The sequence below is a fragment of the Eschrichtius robustus genome, chromosome 14 (genome assembly GCF_028021215.1).
Source record: "Eschrichtius robustus isolate mEscRob2 chromosome 14, mEscRob2.pri, whole genome shotgun sequence".
Classification (NCBI taxonomy): domain Eukaryota; kingdom Metazoa; phylum Chordata; class Mammalia; order Artiodactyla; family Eschrichtiidae; genus Eschrichtius; species Eschrichtius robustus.
In genome coordinates this window covers 84,077,200-84,096,180 of record NC_090837.1, presented here as the reverse complement: position 1 = coordinate 84,096,180, position 18,981 = coordinate 84,077,200, and the positions used below count along the sequence as shown (strand labels likewise).

The 18,981-nt window shown below is 43.5% G+C and overlaps 1 protein-coding gene across 1 annotated transcript; it reads right to left on the bottom strand.

The window, feature by feature from the left end:
- Positions 1-1,313: 1,313 nt before the first annotated feature.
- SEC11C (SEC11 homolog C, signal peptidase complex subunit) lies at positions 1,314-16,125 on the bottom strand. Its single transcript, XM_068563325.1, has 6 exons — positions 15,946-16,125; positions 8,732-8,841; positions 6,550-6,699; positions 4,258-4,377; positions 2,449-2,506; positions 1,314-1,823 (listed from the first exon to the last, which is right to left on the bottom strand). Exons 1-6 carry the CDS (start codon positions 16,030-16,032, stop codon positions 1,770-1,772), a joined length of 579 nt encoding a protein of 192 aa, XP_068419426.1. The 5' UTR covers positions 16,033-16,125; the 3' UTR covers positions 1,314-1,769.
- Positions 16,126-18,981: the final 2,856 nt, after the last annotated feature.

Here is an 18,981-nt window from a genome sequence, read left to right as displayed (position 1 = left end):
ATTCCACCTTTAGTTCAGGGAAGAAAAACCTATTTTTCTTAAAAAAGAGTTTATTAAAGGGCACCAGAGAATAATGTTTTTAGAAAGTATCCTGTAAATTTTTTTTTCTTTCACTTCGCTGATTTCAACAGGATGAGGTCCATTATTGTTGCAACAGCCTATTTTAGCAGAGATTAAGGATTAAAGGGCAGGCTGCCCGCCACGGGTCACTCCTGCTGGTCTTCACCAAATCAGAGCTCAGTCAGAAAGTGACCGTACAGCTGTGTGAAGGCACAGGTTATGCCGAAGAGGAAAACACACGTAACCACGGGTGACATGTACTGAGTGCAAACTGCGTACATGGGCAGCATCGGGCTAAGGAATCATCTACTAATTCCTGGGGACACGCAGGGATGTGAGAGCCGTTCTCATCCTCCATCTGAGGTTGAGGGAAGCTATGCTCAAGGCCCATGGGTGGTTAAGTGACCAGGCAGGATTCTAAATTGTTAGATCAGAATTGAACAAACCTGAAAGAATGAGGTAGATTTCTAAGTTCTGACTGAAAATGATGTCAACATTGTATTGTTCGGTGAAGAGAGAATGTTTTGGCAAAACTGAAGAGAGTATCTGAAAATACCACTGGCCTCCTTTTTATTCCCTTGACACTTTGCAGTGTGGTCCGGGCACCAGCAGCACCAGTGTTCCCTGGGAGTGTTCCTATTTTTTTCTTTTTTTTTTTGGCCCTTAGTTCCCCAACCAGGGATTGAACCCTTGCCGAACCCTTGCTCCCCCCCTTGCCCCCTGTAGTGGAAGCACAGAGTCTTAACCACTGGGCCACCAGGAAAGTCCCTTCCTCTCGTTTCTTTTAACTCTGCTCAATGTCCCCTCCTCAGAGGTCTTCCCTGACCCATGTGAAAAGCACCCGCTATCTGCTTCTTTCCCACAGCAACTGTCCCTCCTGAAATCACACATCAGTTTATCACCTGTTCCTTCTACTACACTGGAACCTCCATCCAGGCTGGGACTCAGTATCCCCAGCACCTAAGGCAGCAGCTGGGACACAAGGGTATGAAAGATGGTTTAACGAGGGACTATTTTATATTCAGGATTGCGTATAGTGCAAAGATAACGAAACTAAACTGTAACAGTGGAGATCCCTGGGAAATGGAAAGGGAGACTGAGGGGAAAAAGGACACAGCCCTTCTACCCTTCTGTGCTTTGTGCGGTTTGTCAAAGGAGTACGCACTGTTGTTATAATTTATCAGACACTTTTCAAATAATTTATCCAACCATCTCAAGATACACCAGACCACAAGAACAAAGCAGATTACACCTTTCCTTCTAAAAAGGTTTTAGGTTTTATTCGTTTATCAGACTACACTTCAATAAATAAGAAATCATTTTCTTTTAAGGGCCTGTCTGTTTCCCCTGGAAATGCTATGAGAAGAATTTTATTTTTGAAACTCAGGTGTTACAACTGTATCACGTTTGGACTATGCATTATCCCACTGGCAGGCCAGGCCCAGAGACGGCCTGCCTGATTCTTGAAGTGCTGCAGACCCTCAAGCTTGGTTTAGAGCGCTTACCACGAGAAGCAGAGAGACTGAGCACATTCAAATCAGAGTTCACAAAAGAAAACAATCTTCACTGATGAATCGTTTATTCAAACAAGACAAAAACGTCTCCACATTGTTTCCTTTTATACAGAAAGTGGAACATTTCAAATATATTAGCTTTTCTCTTTTTCAACAGAATTTATTTCTGTCTGGTCCCAGGAACTGCCTTTCATTTTAGGATTCACGTTTTAGTAACACATATGCACCCATTACAGCCAAAAGAGCGTACTGCAAAGAAAACACAGTGGAAAATTACCATGAGGACTACAAATAAATTTGGTCTACAAATGTATTCAGATAAAGTCTGGTCAATACTGGACTGAGGACAGGATCAAAAGATGACCTCTTCCACATGCTTTGTTCTCCAAATGAGCTGCTCAGTAACACATAACAGTTAAAACCCCCAAATATATTGATAGACCAAGGATCACACACCCAACACACACTGCTAATGTACTACTCATTCCTGTGTAGGTTTCCTACTGTGTTTCAAGTGATTAAAAAAAAATATGGATACTATTTTTGTTGAAGTTGGGAGATAAGCATTACTGGGCTTATTGTACGACTTTTTTCGTATGTTTAAAGATTTCCATAATAAAAAGCAAAAAATATATAGGTTCCATTTTAGAACACACTATATAAACATAAAAGGTGGAAGTACTTACTTTCAATAATTAATTTCAATAATTTAAAATTGATAATTTAAATGAGTGTATTAATTTGTAATTAACTACAAATACTCTGCAGAAGAATTAGCTAGCAAAACATTCTTAACAGACTGCATCTTTACAATTGCATGTGTAAAAGCGCCAATATTTTCTTAAAAAATAAAGACGTACACATAAATTCCTACCTTGAATTTTGGATAGTCGTTCATTATTATGGTGACCATACCAACATATGGTAAAAACCTAAATTGTGGGATAAAAAGCCAGAAGTGTAAAAAGTGTTTGTAATATAATGATAGCAATACTTGAAAACACTATAAATCAGCATAGGAAAAAGTCTTCCTTGGGAACAACACTGATTGGGGCCATAAAAACAATATTCACTCCTGCCTCAGAAGGTTTTATTAGTAAAAAGCACCAGCGCTAACAGCCAGGACAACTTTTTAAGAAGGCAAATTAGGATCTAGAGATGCTACTTGTCTTCACTTGCTGCATCTCACCCTAACAGAATGAAAATAATTAGTTGAGCCACTTGTACAACAGAAAGGGCAAATCGAGTTCTTAATTTTTCTTAGTAGAGATGTAAGATTCAGATAGCCTATATATAAACTGCTGTGAGAGAGAGCTTTGAAAGCACATGAATAATTATTGCATTGGCCAAAAAGTTCGTTCGGGTTTAGATCTTACTGGGAAACCCGAACAAACTTTTTGGCCAACCCAACAGTTTGTAACTGAAGGAATCCTCATCATTTTCATTGCACAGCCCTTTTCAGATATAACAAAGAAGTCGGTTGGGCAGTGAACACAAATGTGAATCCCGTAATTTATACCCAAACATGATTATGATCCCAGAGAGAATAAGCCAGGATAAACCAGCCAATGATTATGCTAACAAAATTAATGTTAATATGGAATCAGTTTGACCCAAGTCTCAATCATGTCGCTGATAGGAAACAAGGTAACACCCCCTTAGTACCCTCCAGTCTGCTTAAAAATCAGTAGCATCAACCTCTCACTTATACAAAGCCTCTCACCAGAGTGTCTAAAAATACAGGACTGACCAGCTGCAGGTCTCTCTCATCTCCCTGCAGATACTCAGGCGGAATTGCAATAGAGTAGAAATGGTTAAAAGGTGAGCAGAGGGAGAAAAGGGGTAGAAAGAGGCCTTAAACTACGAGCTGATGAATAAAGCTATATCTTAGAAAATGGCCACCGGTGTTCTCCAGCCTTACACAGCTGGTGGGATTTCAATAAAAGGAGACATTTCTAGCAAGGGTTAAATATAAAAAGGGTCACCAAGAGAGGGGGAGAATCTCCTTTTTTGGTATTTAATAACAGGACAGACTCTCTGCTGTGTCAATCAGAAGCAGAACTCATGGCTGGAACAATTATGCAAAGATGGGTATTAAAAATTTTATCACAGAACTTTTCTTAGTAGTAAAAACCAGGAGATAATCTAAATGTTGACCAAAAGAGGACGAGTGAAATCAGCTATGATTCTCAGAGGAACACCATGCAGCCGTTTAAAAAGATATAGGTGTAGATTTGACACAGAAAGCTATTTGCAACTTTCTGCTGGGTGAAAGAATAAAACTCTTCTATGTAAAATTATATATTACATATGCATACACACATCTATATAGGTACAAGGAATATCTAGAATATTCATCACAGTGTTACACAGTAGTTATTTCTGAAAGGATTTCTTATAATTGTTATTTAAAATCTATAAATAATCTCTAGGTGAGGATTTATTTCAAAAATAGAATTAAACCCATGATATAGATAGCGTACTTGCATTCAGCTTTAGATTTTAGGTCCTTAGGAAGTTCTGAATTTTGTTTAGTCTTCACAGTACAAAGTAAAACTGCTGACAACTCTCCTGACGTATAATCTTTGTAATGAATGATTCTATTAACCTTGGTTTCTTTGTTGCTGAATATTTTTCTGGTTTCTGAATCTTCTGCATAACTTAGAAGTTAATCCTCACTCACCCTCTGGCTCTCCCCACCACATCCTTCTTTTCGAGCCAGTTCTGGCCTTCTTTGTACAAGCCTCTGTCGTCAACTTCATTATTATCTCCTTTAGTCAGAAATTTGATGTCTCCATTATCTCTGGAAAGCAAAACAATGTCCTTTCAAAAATTATTTTCAGCACTGCATCGTTAGAAAAGTATTAGCTTGGCCAACACTTTACAGGCAGATATGGGCATTGAGAAAAGCAGTCAAAGATAGCTTGATCTTTCTTGGTCTAAGATGCTTGCTGGCAGATAACCATTCAACTAAAGCACAAATTAATGACAATTTTGTAGACTTAAATTCTAAAACACTTAAGTTACCCTGATAACCAAAAAGCATGCAAAGCACAAGGGCACCAGGAAGGCAATGATTAGCTCCAGCATCTGTTTCCATCCATTCTTCATCCCCATGGACCAACTGGTTAACACAGATTATATTCCTCTTCACTCGACACATGAACTTGGTCCCAGATTACACAGATTTGAGCACAAGGTAATTCAAACACAAATGTGCTCTTAGCTCTCCCCAAGCTTATTTTTCCTTACCAAATGTGGGATGTGTTAATGCCTTATTTCCTTCACCACTGAGCAAAGTGGATTACAATCCAGTTTGCAAACAAACAGGAATTACAAACGGCATAAAACCACTGTGTTAAAGAGACAGGGGGGATTCATTTTAAACATTGTAAACTGGTGCTTACACAGCCTTGATACTAGAAACACAATATTATAGCCTTATAGAGCTATAAAGAGGGTCTTTTTTCAACAAGACAAATGAGAAAATGCACTAAATAATTTGATAAAATATTAAAAGCCCACAAAGATTTGAAACCACGCCAAAAAGAGTGAGCTGATTTGCAGCCATGTTATAAAAGAAATTAAGAGTAGAAAAACCCGGGCCATCTCTCACAATTCATGCAAATTACAGCAAAGCATCATTATTTCCTTAACTTTGAACAATTTCTCATCTTTGTTTTCTTTTTATTTTAATAATATATTTTATTTAACTCAATATATCAAAAATATTCCTTCAACATATAATCAATCTAAAATTATTATTGAGATATTCTTTTTTTGGTACTAAGTCTTTGAAATCTTGTGTATATTTCACACTAGTTACATTTCAAGTGCTCAGTAACCATATATTGCTGGTGGCAAACTCATTGGCTAGTGCAGCTCTACAGGGAATGCACAATTTCCCATCTTTGGAAATTGTTTTAAAATCAGGTGAGAGTTCTGTCGCATCATGACTGAGCATATTTCTTCATCAGTAAGTTAACAAGTACTACTAACAAGGTAATGTTAGTGCAGTACCAGTGTATTAACACAAACTGAAACAGGGTCACTCTAATGTTTAGAGTAAAATGAAGTGAATATTTTTAGTATCAAACATCTTTGGGGAACACCTGGAAGCAGTGAATGGAATGAGAATCTCATACCAGAAATGTACAAATAGTTAGACACACAGACACAGACAGACACACACACACACAGAGAGGATGAGCAATGCTCCATTATTCAAAAAATACAAATATATATACCTAACTTTAATCCCATAACTCATGCAGGTAAAATGTTATACTAAGCTGCATAAAGGTAAATGAATAACCACGTATGTAACGTTTTCGCTAATCACGTGACTGTACTCTCTCATGGAAACTTAATATGTTTGAGCTAGAAGTCATTGTTTCTGGTTCCCAAGAGGTGTTTTAATAAGTCATCACTGGCATTTAAGGAAAAGGCAAAGCCATTTGTGGTGGGGAGAATTAATGCAGGATATGCAATGATCAAATCATGGGAAGAGATGGGGAAAGGAATTTTTATTCATCCAGGGGTAATATAACTGCTGAGAATGCCAGTTTGTCCAAAGTGACATGAGAAACAGGTAGCTTTCTGCATTTCAGAAGATAATTCTCTTACGAAAATTATCCTCAATTACCATGAGATCTGATTTTCTTTGAGACTCCTTCAAATAACTAATATTCTGCAAGAATACATTCCAGCGTACATTGTGCAGCAATTCAAGTTTTTCAAGTGCTTTAGTAAACATCAGTTCATTTCATTCACATAATCACCCTGTGAGTTACTGTGGGTAAAGTATTATTCCCATCTTACAGACTCAGCTAAGTAGCAGGTCCAAAGTCACCCAATTACTAAATGGCAAAACTAGGAACATAATCCAGTGTTTCTGCTACTTTCTAATCAACCATTCAAACTGTCCACAGTTTTGTCTACAAAACAAAACCAAAGAGAAGTAAAGCCTCTTTACTTTTCATGAACTTTGATTACTCTGTGAACTATTGGAATGTCTCGGCCTTCGACTTTAAAAACAACAATTTCACCAGCTCTAATCGGGTCTTCCCGGAAATTTGTTAGGAACAGAAGGTCGCCCCTGTGAAAGGCTGGCTCCATGCTGCCACTGGAAAGAAACACAAAGTCACATCAGAATTATGTTCACACCAGGTGAACATTTCAACCCATAAAGAATACAACAAACATACCACTTAGAATATCAACTTTCATCAACAGTCAAGCAGGTCTATGAGCTATAAAACAAACCACAGCAATTTCTTTCTGACTGCTCAAGGTGATAATAGTGAGAAAGGGAGCGACTTCTTCTTGGATTTGAGTATGAGAAGGGCACTAGCGGGTCCCTCTGCAGTTTGTATTAGGTAGAAAAAGAACTAAGAAAAATGTGGACTCTTTGAAGTAAAAGCCAATGACGGCTAAAATGCTTAGGATAATTTCTTCATCTACTGCTTCATCTTTATTCCTTTGACAAAATTCCTGAAGACACGCAGTGGGAAGAAGTTTCTAGAAAACCATCTCAGTCTGTGATAACAAGGACAGCAGTTTTAAAAGAAAACCTCCCTGAACAAGTCTCAGAGGCAGGATAAGTGCACTGCGGTTTGGCAGCAGGAGTCATTATCGTGCCCCATTAGGAAGGCAGTCCTTTGAAATGTTTCACTAATAACAACTTACACTTGCTTTCCTCAAGGGCCAGGGACTTTCCCAAGGTCAGTGTTCCCCAAGGTCACACATCCCTCATGACGTCAACAGTTTATGCTGACAAACCAAATTGCTTTAGAATTGTAAAGGATGCTTTAAGAAAAAAAAAAAGTCCCCATGTACTGCAATTTCACAATAATCTCTGCGCGCAAGTGTGTCTGTGTGATTGGAGGAGGGCCGGAACACCTCGGACGGAGTTCTGGCTCTGCCGAAAGTAACTGAGATGCAGGCGACTTGGCCTTGTTGGACCTCAGCTTCCATATTTGTTGAGTGACAGGGCCCATCTGAATTTGAGGGGTTTAATTTTTTCTTTTTTCAAAAGCCTTAAAATCCTTCCTTCAAATGAAATCTTACCAGGTAAAGTATAGTCACATAAAGTACATAAAAGTGGAGCTGTCACAACCGAAGCAAGGCTAAGGTGTCTATAGTCCTTGAGCTTGGTCACCTTTTCCCTCCTAACCCATCCACTTGGACCCTCTGGCACCCCTGGAGCACAGTGTAAACACCAGTGAATTACAGGTCCCCTCAGCTCTGTGTGTGAACTATGCCATCCTCAGGCTCCTAAGTTTATGAAAATGCTGCGTCTCTAGAAGCAGGTCCCTTGGCCAGCCACAGAAGGGCGGCCTGGTGAAGCCCGGGCCAGAGCTGTTGCCCCATCACGTGACAGCGGGGCCCAGAGGAGGGAAAGGGCACTGGCTTGGGAGCCAAGAAGCCTGCGTGCTGGTTCTCCTGCTCTGGCCAGTGGTGACCCTGCCCACGCCACTGCTGCAGCCCGCTGCCTCCCCTGTGGAACAACAGGGCTCCACGCCCACTGCAGGGAGACTCAACGACCTAAGGCACCATGAGCAGAGCATCTGCAAGCTCCTAATGGCTCACAAACATGCTACTTCATTTCAAGTTGATTGTGAAGTTTCTCCCCTTGGATGACTTCACGGCTCTGGGAAGTTAAAGTATAAACTTCTCTCAGATGAACACGCTGTGCTTTCTAAGAGTAAAAGTCTTGAGAAGAGAGGAGTCAGCCTCCACGCGCTGCTGAAGAAACTTGAGGAAACACCAGACACCGTGCTGGGCACAGACTCCCTGCCCACGCGGGACAAAGTGAACCAAGTAAGAGCTTTAAATTGGCTATGTTTAAAAATCAACACGTACACAAATAATGCATTATTACTATCTTATTAAAATGTCATTTAACATGGATTAAAACATTAAAACATGAAAGTAAATCACACTGCACTGGACCACCAGCATCAACATGATGAAAGGCCTCAACTGTCTATTGAAAAAGATTTTTCAACAAAAGCCAAAAAAAAAAAAATGAAACCTTCTCAAAACAGGTATCAATAAAGAAAACTATAAAACTTTATCCAATTAAAACACCGAGTTTGGGTTGTCCACGCTGCTCCTGGGTCCTGGGCAGCAGCAGGACGGCCGGCGGGACCCACCTCAGCACCACCACGATGGGACTCTCACTGCCAGTGAGGACGATCAGGCCTTTCCAGATCATGAGCGCAGAAGACACAATCATGGCAAAGTTTAAGACCTGGTAATAGAGCTGGAATGAAAAAGGCCAAACCAAAAGTAAGAACCGGTGTCAGAATATTCACTAACCCAAAGCTGGAGATGTGCTTGTTTAAAAAAAAAAAAAAAAAAAAAAGCTGTTATTTTAGGACATGAAACTAGTTCACACAAGCTACAAAATTAGGCAGAATTTCAACTTCTGACCATGGAATGCCCATGTATCTTCTCTCCTTCCATGAGAGAAAAGGAAAAAAATAAAAAACCAGAGTAGTCTGTGGGACCTGCTTTGTTAAGGCCTCGGTACGACTCTTCCTACCTCTCCAGAATCCCCCAGAACCTTCAACCCTGAGGGGCCCCACCACTCAGGTTCTATGGCTCGGCCTCCCGCTCTAGTGCAGAGGCCGTAGGCCTAACCTGAGAGCCCCGACGTGCCCACGGTTCACCTAGAACACTCCGCAGCCCCACGGCCAGAAGGGTCCCAAATGAGGGCGCAGAATCCTAGTCTCACAGCACTCTGTCCTACATGAGGTTATTCTGCATCGGAAATTACAATTCAAAAGTGAACAGAAACTGTAAACACCTAGATGTTTAGGGTTTCCATAAATGTTTTAAATGATGAGCACCAAATATCTGGTTAAGAACACGGCAGGAAGGCCACCTGAGTCCGCATCTAGTTCTAAGCTGCCCTCGCTCCGCCGGAGACCACGGAGCTAGGGCCCACAGGGCTGCCCGCCCTCACTGCGCTCCAGGACGGCTCTGACTGTGGTACCTGCCTCGGCCTGCCTCCTGCAGGTGCTCTGGGTGATGTGAAGAGCGTGGATGGCCCACCCAACACTCCGGTGTCTCAATTCCTGGACCTCCTCACCTCCAGTGACCCTCTCCCTCCACCTGAACCGTCCACTCTCAGAGGCATACCTGGCCCTGAAACTACTCAATCCCCCACCACGTCTCGAGCTCAAGTAGCCCCTCCACCCGGGCACGTCAGCCTGCTCTTCTGGCCTGTGTGTTCACCTACACGGCCGGACTCTCGCCCTCCAGGGGCCTCCACCACCCACTTCTGTCTCTCCACCCTCGGCATGCAGCGTGCAGCCCCCATGAGGCCTGGCAGCCGCCCTACTCCAAGACCGTCTGTCTACCCCTCCGGAGAAGAAGGTCCAGACCTCTACCCGCGAGGGGAAACCTCTGAGTAGAGTTGGAGAGGACAGCTTGGGCTCTAACTGCTTCTCAGCTTTTCTGCCCATCTCATTCATTTTAGCCCCATCTCCCCCTCACCCCTCCCGCCCGTTCTGGAGACACCTGGAACCGCCGGCTCTTGGGTCTTGGAGGCACCTGCAGCATAAGCAGTGGAGACTTACACCTCCATGTCGCCCCACTGCTGGTTCCAGGTGTCAGTTGCCACCCTTCTGTTTTCCAGCTTCTAGTATTTGATTGCTCTTGTTTCCCTTTCTGGGCTTCCTATCTTGGAGTAACTGATGACTTTTTAAAGTCCCTTTACTATATATAGTTTTAGTGGTGTTTCAGAGCAAGTGAGATTAGATAGGTTAGATCCCGTCTTAACTACCTGCCAGCTTTCCAGAACATCCTTTGGAAGTGAGTTAGGAACTAGGACTCAGATCACATGGCTCTGGACAGTACTGTTTTCCTCAAATATCCAATGATAATTTTAACTGAGACAGAATGCAGGGTTATGGACTCTTTTTGAAGATCGAATACAGTTTAAAATGCAGTTTTAAGCACAGCTTAAATATAGTTTTAAATAGTCTTAAAAATGCACAAGGCCTGGAGAAATGGGGGCTGAAGACACTCAGGAAGGCCCAGGAGGCACATGGCAGGTGGTTTTACACGGTTCTGACTTCTGAGAGTGTAGACCAGCCTTTACAGCAGCGGTTCTCAAACTTCAGTGTGCACCAGCATCCCCACGTGGGGCCTGAGAATTTGCACTTCAAACAAGTTCCCAGGTGATCCTGAAGCTGCTGGTCCGGGGACCACAGTTTGAGAAACGCTGTTCTCTACCCCTGGTTCTCAACCTTGGCTGCACATTAGAATCACCTGGGGAGCCTTTGGAACATGGTATACCTGGTCTCCATCCAAGACCGAGGGAACCAATGGGAGGGGAGGGGTGCTGGCATCCCTGTTTCTCAAACGGCTCGCAGGTGGTCCTGATGCAGAGTCTGGACCACTGTTCTACACCTTCTCCCTCCCCTGGGCTTCAGTCTCTCCCACCTTCAATCCTCCTTCCACCTCACATCCTCCGTAAGGCTTCTTCACTCTCTCTTCACAGCCAAACCTCAGGAGCTGCTACCCCAGGTTTCTCCCCTTCCTCACCATCTACAGTCACCCCTCAGGCTACACACCCAGTCACATGCTCACTAAATCCAACGGACAACTGTCAGTCCTCACCTTGCTGACCTTTCGGCAGCGGTCAACACAGACGATCACTTCTACAAACTCTCCGCCCCTGGCGTCCTGGATGGCACACTGCCCACCCTCTGACCACTTTCTTTCTAATCTTCCTGCCAGTTCCTCCTCCTCTAACTGGACCTTCAAATGCCGGCACCGGCACCATCATGCTAACCGCTCCCAATACTGACATTTCCAACTGCCTCCCTGACAGTCTCACTCGGACGTCTGTAAAGGCAGCTCCAACCCAACACGGTCAAAACTGGACTTATCTTCTCCAAAAAGGCTTCAGTGCTCGTGATCTCATCTCAATACATGGCATTCCCATCCACCCAGCTGTCTGCAGTCACCCCCCACCCATTCGTTCTATCCTCTCTATCTTCTAAATATGTCTGGCATTTGTTCAGTTCCTTCTATTCCCACTGCCACCACGCTCACCTAAGTCACCAGCACAGCCCGCCGGACACTGCGAGAGCCTCCTAACCAGGCTCCCGATGTCCACGCGTGCATCTTCCGACGCGTTCTCCACGCTACACTCAGCACTGGTTTTCAAATGCACCTCTGGTCATCGGGTCATCTCTATGCCCTGCATAAGGCTCTTTGATTGCATCCCACACTCTGTGCATGAATATGGTCTGTAAGTCCCTGTCTGATATACGCCCTCTCCTCTCCAGTGTCAGCTAGTAAAGCTCACTGCACTCCAGCTCCACTGCTGGGCTCTGTCAGTGATTCAGAAAGCACATGCTCCTTTCCACTCCAGGACCTTCACCGGCTACTGTCGTGGCCCAGAAGGCTCTCCTTAGGCTCCTTAGCACACCTAACACTCACTCACCTTTAAGTCCTACTTTAAACATCAGTTCCCAAGGGAAGCCCTCCCTGACCCATTAGACCAGGAGTTAGCAAACTTTTTCTGTAAAGGGCCAGGTAATACATATTTTAGGTTTATGGGCCTTATCATCTCTGTTGAAATGACTCAACTCTACCATTGTAGTGGGAAGGCAGCTACAGACAATACGTAAAAGAATGAACATGGCTGAATTCCAATAAAACTTTATTTATAAAAACGGGCAGTGGGCTGGAGTTTGGCAACCTCTGCTATAGACCAACCTGGGTCCTCCTGCTATATATTCTCACTGCATCCTGTATTTCTTTATACCATCCATCACCTTGATAATTATGCATATAATTATTTAATGCATCTTTCACACTAAACTGTAAGTTCCAGATCATTTCAGCCTTGTTCACAGCTGTATCCCCAATGTTCAACACAGGCCTGGGAAAAAGTAAGTATTCAGTTTGTTGAATAAATAGTGAGAAATACACGGTGGGCACATACAAACTAGTAGTAAGAAAAACACTAAAATCGCAACAACGAAAAAGAAGTACCAGCTTAAAACTATTAATATTCCAAAGAAGAAACACAAGTGGCGAATAAACACAAAGTGTTTAAACCAAATCCTGCCTCCCCCTTGCCCCTTTTTGGCCTAGTAAATGTAGAGGTTTTTTGTTTGTTTCTGTGTGTGTGTGTGTGTGTTTTAATGCTAATACTCAGAGCGTGACAAGCATGTATGCAAGTGGTGGGGACGCAAGTTGGTATAACCATTCTGAAAGCAATTTAGTGTCAAGCATTAGTATCAAGAGGTTGCTCTTGGCCCAGTAACCCTACTTCTAGGAATTCAGTCTAAAATAAAGGCAGAAAGGGAATTATGGCGCAAAGATACTTATTTTTAATAACAGGGAAAGGGAAATAAATGAGCAACAACAGAGAAATGACTGAGTAAATAACGGCGAATTACTGCACTATTTGAAACAATGAATAAAGAACTTTTATGGCAGGACCGAACACTCAAGATATACTAGGTGAAAAATGTAGGCTGCAGTAGGATCTCCACAAACTGTAAAACAGTTTATAAAGCAAACACAAGGAGCTCCCCCGAGATGCTGAGTCTATCTTAGCATGGTGGAATTATGAATGATTGGACTGTCTTATTTAAACTACTTTAAACTACTCTCTATTCTTTAAAATTCCTATGATGAGCATAGATTAATTTCAAAATCTGGGAGGGGGTAGGGAAATATTTAAGAAGAGCAATTTGACAAGATAGAGGCCGTTAAAATAATCATTTTGAAGAGTGTGACAAAACATGAAAACATTCTGATATGATAGGAAGGAAAGAAAAGCAAAGCTCAAAACTGTCTCTTGCTAAAATTACAACTGTGTGCAAGTATGTAATTTGATTGAGGTAATCGTGAAGGTTACAAAAGCAGGGACAAAAGGTGCATTAAAATAACTTATTTTGATGTAATAAATGAAAATAGGATAATAAATGTAATTCAAAATTAAAGTTACATAACATTTTTTTAACTCCTTGGCTTAAGTGCCAATAGCAAATTATCAAACTAAATTAAATTCCCAGGAGAGCAAAAAAGGAAACTGGAGTGCTAAACCGACATTGTTCAAGTGTTGGGCTATAATATGTTAAACTGTTGCTTAAAGTAAAATCAGCCTTGCTAGTCACATCAGCCTGAAGCAGAAGTTGTTCACTGGAGTTTACGTTCAAAAACTTCGCCACCTGCTCTGCTTGACTTAAAGGACTTAATAAAGAACTGTTGTTTCGTTATGAACTGCAGCTCTGATTAGGAAAGCCCCAAGGCATGGTTTTCTACAGAGATTGCCATCTTTATACATGTTTTCAAACCATCGGACTCCACCCTGATAAAAGCAAATTATACAATATTGCCACTTATCTAATAAAGACCATGTACTAAGAATATAGTTTCCAGTATGATTTTCTATGCTTGAAAAATTCATTGAGAGGAAATAAAATCAATTCCTCAAAAAAAAAAAACTTCTCTGAGCAAGACATTTATTTGCTCAAGAGATAGCCAATTATATAGAAACCTAACAATCAAGCTAACTGCAAAACCACACATCACCCTTCCAGCACCCTATCTTTAAGGGACTTAGTATCTAAGTCTAGGATTGAAATCCTGGAATCTAGAAAATGTAATTTTGATGGAACTACTGACAAGCTGATTGGAAATATACACCCCACATTTCACTGGTGCCTTTTCTTACTGTTCACCTTTGCCTACCAACTCTGTATGCTTGGCACTTAATCATCCCAGCAGAGTTTCGAAGCAAGCTCACAGTCTTTGTCAAGCAAAGATGAAATAGCCAATGTCTAAGGGTTTTAAACAAACGTTTCAGACCAGATATTGTGGCTGACAGAGCAGCAGAAATGCCAGTGGCTGTTTTTCTTCCTCTCTTCCTCACTGCAGAAACAAAGAGTCCTTGTTTTTGCATGTGGCTCTTTCCTTAATTAACTGTAAGCAAGGGCAGCAGAAAAAGGAGGTCCCTCTTCCAAGACTGGTGGAGCGAGCACGCCTGACAAGGTGTCATAGGATGCTACTGTGGAGGGAAAAAGAAAAAAGCAAAAGGACAAAGCTTTAAAAAGGAAAACAAAGTACAAGGAGGCAGCAGATTTGAGCTTCTGAATTTTAATTAGAAGACTAGCAAAACACAGACAATGCAACCAGCTACTAACGGGCCTTATCACTGAGAGTGGGAATATACAGAGCTTTCAAAAGGCAAACTGGCTTAGCGATTGACAGATTCATCAGAAGGCCTTCACTGATAGTCTGCAGTCGGTAATCGGTACCAATTTTAGAGACATTTTTAAAACCTACTCAATTAAGTCAAGATTTTTAAAGTAAAGCTCTGCTTCCTGGAGGATTTTCTTGTAAACCACATTAATGTTCAGGGCATTAGCTGTTGGTTTTTCCAGGTAGTGAGGATCTCTGCCACAACTCATCTTAATCACAGAAATTCCCAGGAGCTCAACTGACATGCACACCTAGAAGGTTCTCAACACGGTTCATGAGATTCAAGTCACCAAATTCCCCCACGCTACTGCACTAGTCTGAAATTCTACTCGGAAAAAAGAAAGAGAGAGGGGGACGGGGGCGGGCTAAGGAGAGGCAAAAAGGAAGTCTTCCTCCGAGGCCCTCTCCCAGAAGGGTGAGACAGCAACTCCAGCCGCCCAAAGGCCCCACGCTAGCTGCCTCCGATATTCAAGGTGCTGCCAGACCACGGAATCCAAGAATGAAGTTAGAGAAGACATCTGGAATCCCTTTTGGAACACTGATTCAGTCCACAATGATGGAGCACCAACAGTGAGCTCTCCCGCGCGAGGAGTTTTTTTAGTCCCGACTCCTGGCCGGGAAAACACTCCCCGGGATGGGAAGAAACCGCGTCGGGAGGCATGACTGGACAGCTCCCATCGCTAGGAAGTTCTCCTCTTTCGCCTGCCTTTCTGCCACTTCCATCCGCGGGCAGCCCCCTTCAGGACGTCAGGCCTCAGGAACCCCACAGAGAGATCTGCTCCCTTTTCCACGGGCCCTTCAAATACGTGCAGAAGGCTGTCACTCGCGGTAGAGTCATCTCTCCCCGCTTTCTCAACCACACGACCTCCAAAGGACGGGGTTCCTATTCTCTTCCCCTTCCGGGCCACCCTCCCCTAATTGCGCTTTTGTCAGTGCAAGAAAGTGCCCACACGTGGGTCTGCGCTGATTTGAACCCAGGGCCTCCGAGAGCCCAGGGCGGGAGCCTCGGGTCGCCACCGGCCCCAGTCGCGGGGCGCTGTCCTTGCGGGAGCCCCATCCGGGGAGCTCCGACTCCCCACTGTCTCAGCCGGTCGCGGCTCCCGGACGCGCCCCCCACGCTGGACTCCGTTACCTGGCGCTTGTTCATCTTCCTCAGATCCCCAAAGATGTCCAAGCCGGACGCAGGGAGATGCGACCCCACGGCGCCCGCGCGTACCATGCCGGGCTCTCTGGGGGCCGAAGCGGCCCGCGGGCTCCGGGTGTCACAGACAGCTGCGGAGCACCGGCCAGGCCCCCGCCCAACGGCCTTGCCGGCCACATGACCTGAGACTCGCTCGGGCGTCTGGGAATCGTAGTCCTGCGAGTCTTGGCCACCAGGGTACCTGGAAGGAACCAGGAGGAAGAAAACTACCACTCCCAGAATTCCGCGGGCCGAGAGCCTCGTCCAGTGAAGACCCAGGGCTCCCAGAGAGGCGGGCGACCGGGCTCGGGAGCTTCGTCTGACCCTTGCGAGGGAACCTCGGGGAGCTGGTGATGCTGCATATGGCTCGGCCAGCTCGGGGAAGTGACTACTCAAGAGCAACCGAGTTCCCCAAAACTCTGGTCAGGCGCCAGGAGGACACCTAAAGCTCCCTCGGTATTCACCTAGCCGTGTATCTAGGCTATTGGATGACTGCGACTAGGGAAGGCGGGGCTTCTGCACGGGGGCAGGCTGTGCAGACTAGGGGAGGAGTCTAAACATGGGCTCGGCGGGTGGGCGGGGCCTGGAAGAGGCGGGAATTTTGAAGCCTCCGAGTTACGCGCTCTGCAAGAGTAACAGGATTTGAAAGCAAGGAAACAAGAGAATACAATGATGTATCCTCTGATCATAGCTGTGTCGCAACGGATGTTAACTGAATGAAAAAATAGCCAATTAATTTTATGCACGAGGAAACAGAAGCCCAGAAAGGTTAAATGACATGGTCAAGGTAAAGTGGCAGAGTCTGGCATAGAACTCAAATTTTAAAATTTCCAAATACTGGATTATGGTAATCCTGATCCTAGATTATATTTAGTTTATTCACTCACTCATTTATGCATTATTTATTTCATTCATTTATTCACAAATCTTTTTGGAGCATCTACTAGGCACCTGGCCCTATTCTAGACACAAGAAACAGTGAACATCTAGCAGCGGGAAACATAATAAATAAGTAAATTATACAGTACCTAAGGAGCGGTGGTGCTATGGAAGTAGGAAAAGCAGATAAGAGAGAGGAGAAGCTCTGCGGGAAGGGAGCAGGTGGCAATTTAAAATAACCCACAAGTTGACTTACCAGGAAGCTACTGAAACATACACTTCGGGACACTTCACTTGCAGAGGCCCCTTCCGAAGCCTTGAAGAAAAATGGTCATATGGTTTTGTAAGAGTTTAAAAAGCAAGATATTTGGGACTTCCCTGGTGGTCCAGTGATTAAGACTCCGCGTTCCCAGTGCAGGGGGCCCGGGTTCGATCCCTGGTCTGGGAACTAGGTCCCGCATGCTGCAACTAAAGGTCCTGCACACGGCAACGAAGATCCCATGTGCCACAACTAAGACCCGGTGCAGCCAAATAAATAAATAAAAAATTTTAAAATTATTAAAAAAGCAAGATATTTGAATTGCTATTGGTTGATTTCCATTTCTTTGTGTTCCAACTTCCCCTCCATCATACTTCCCTTCATGCTGGAGGGACAAGGAACGTTTTGAGGATCCAGCTAAGGAGAAGTTGAGTTGGAGATACATTTAGTTTGGGTTTAGTAGATATATTTCTGTGGTTCATGGCTATTTCCTGCCATCCTTGTGTAGGAATGGCTTCTAGGAATACTACCACCCACTGTACCAATTCACCTGACATCATGGCAGGAAGTTGCACTAGAGGTGGTATCCTGATATGAGGGTCTCCTACAGCACCTGATCTTGGAAGTATGTGGATAATAGAAAAGAAACAAGGTTTGAAAGGTATGGAGCCAGAAGCTAATCTGCATACAAATTTTCCAAACATCAGATGTATAATACAAAATTGTCATCAGTCAATCAGGAAGATAGGGTGATCATTAAAACCAGTACTAACAGTTGCTGGAACCAAGATGGTAGAAATGAAAGTATTTAGATGTGTTCAGATTCTGGATATATTTTGAAGGTAGAGTCCTCAGGATTTTTTGAAAGAATAGATACAGAGTATGGGAGAAGAAAAGAAGTTAAGGCTGACTCCAAGGTTTTTAGCCTGAGGAACTGGAATGATAAGAGTTGCCCTCAACTGAGACGAGGAAAGCTATGGGCAGAGCAGGTTTGCGGGAGAAGGGTGAGAATTCACATCGCTGTGACCAACAAACTTGGCGCCCAGGTTTTACCCATCCAATATCCTTAGGGCACATCCTTCAGACTTTGCCTCCATGCTCCTGCATATGATGAGCACTGGGTAAGGAGCAATGCAGAACGACATGGAGTGGAAATCCCCAGGTACCTTCCAACCTTGGACTAGTTGATTAACTTCCATGAACCCTTTTCCTCATCCATAAACTAAAAACTACATTGGTTACGGTCACTTTGGAAGACAGTTTGATAATTTCTTACATAGTCTTAACTATAAGATCCAGCAATCACGCTCCTTGGTATTTACCCAAAAGAGTTGAAAGCCTATGTCCACACAAAACCTGCCCATGAATGTTTACAGCAGCTTTGCTCATAATTGTTCAAAACTGAGAAGCAACCAAGATATCCTTCAGTGGTCAAATGGGTAAACAAACTGTGATACATCCAGACAGTGGAATATTATTCAATGCTAAAAAGAAATGAGCTATCAAGACATGAAAAGATATGAAGGAAACTTAAATGCATTCTACTAAGCGAAAGAAGCCAATTTGAAAAGGCTACATATGATATGATTCCCACTATATGACATTCTGGAATAGTCAAAACTATGGAGATAGGAAAAAGATCAATGGTTGCCAGGGGTTAGTGGGGACAATGAAAAGGCAGAGCACAGAGGGCAGTGAAACTACTTTGTCTGATGCTATACGGGTGGACACATGTTATTATACATTTGTTCCAGTGACATGTGAGACACCCAGTGATCCTCAGCCTCCAACAAGTCTCCTCAGCACCACAAAGGATGGTTCCCTAGCAAGTGTAAGTAGCACTCCAGGGT

Bases quoted from the DNA above. Each gene is read 5' to 3' on its own strand.
- SEC11C (XM_068563325.1), bottom strand. From the start codon at position 16,032: ATGGTACGCGCGGGCGCCGTGGGGTCGCATCTCCCTGCGTCCGGCTTG. The intron at 8,842-15,945 runs GTAACGGAGTCC...TTTTCATTCCAG, and splicing joins GGAAGATGAACAAGCGCCAG to CTCTATTACCAGGTCTTAAA. The intron at 1,824-2,448 runs GTAGGAATTTAT...TTTTCTTTGCAG, and splicing joins ACGACTATCCAAAATTCAAG to TACGCTCTTTTGGCTGTAAT.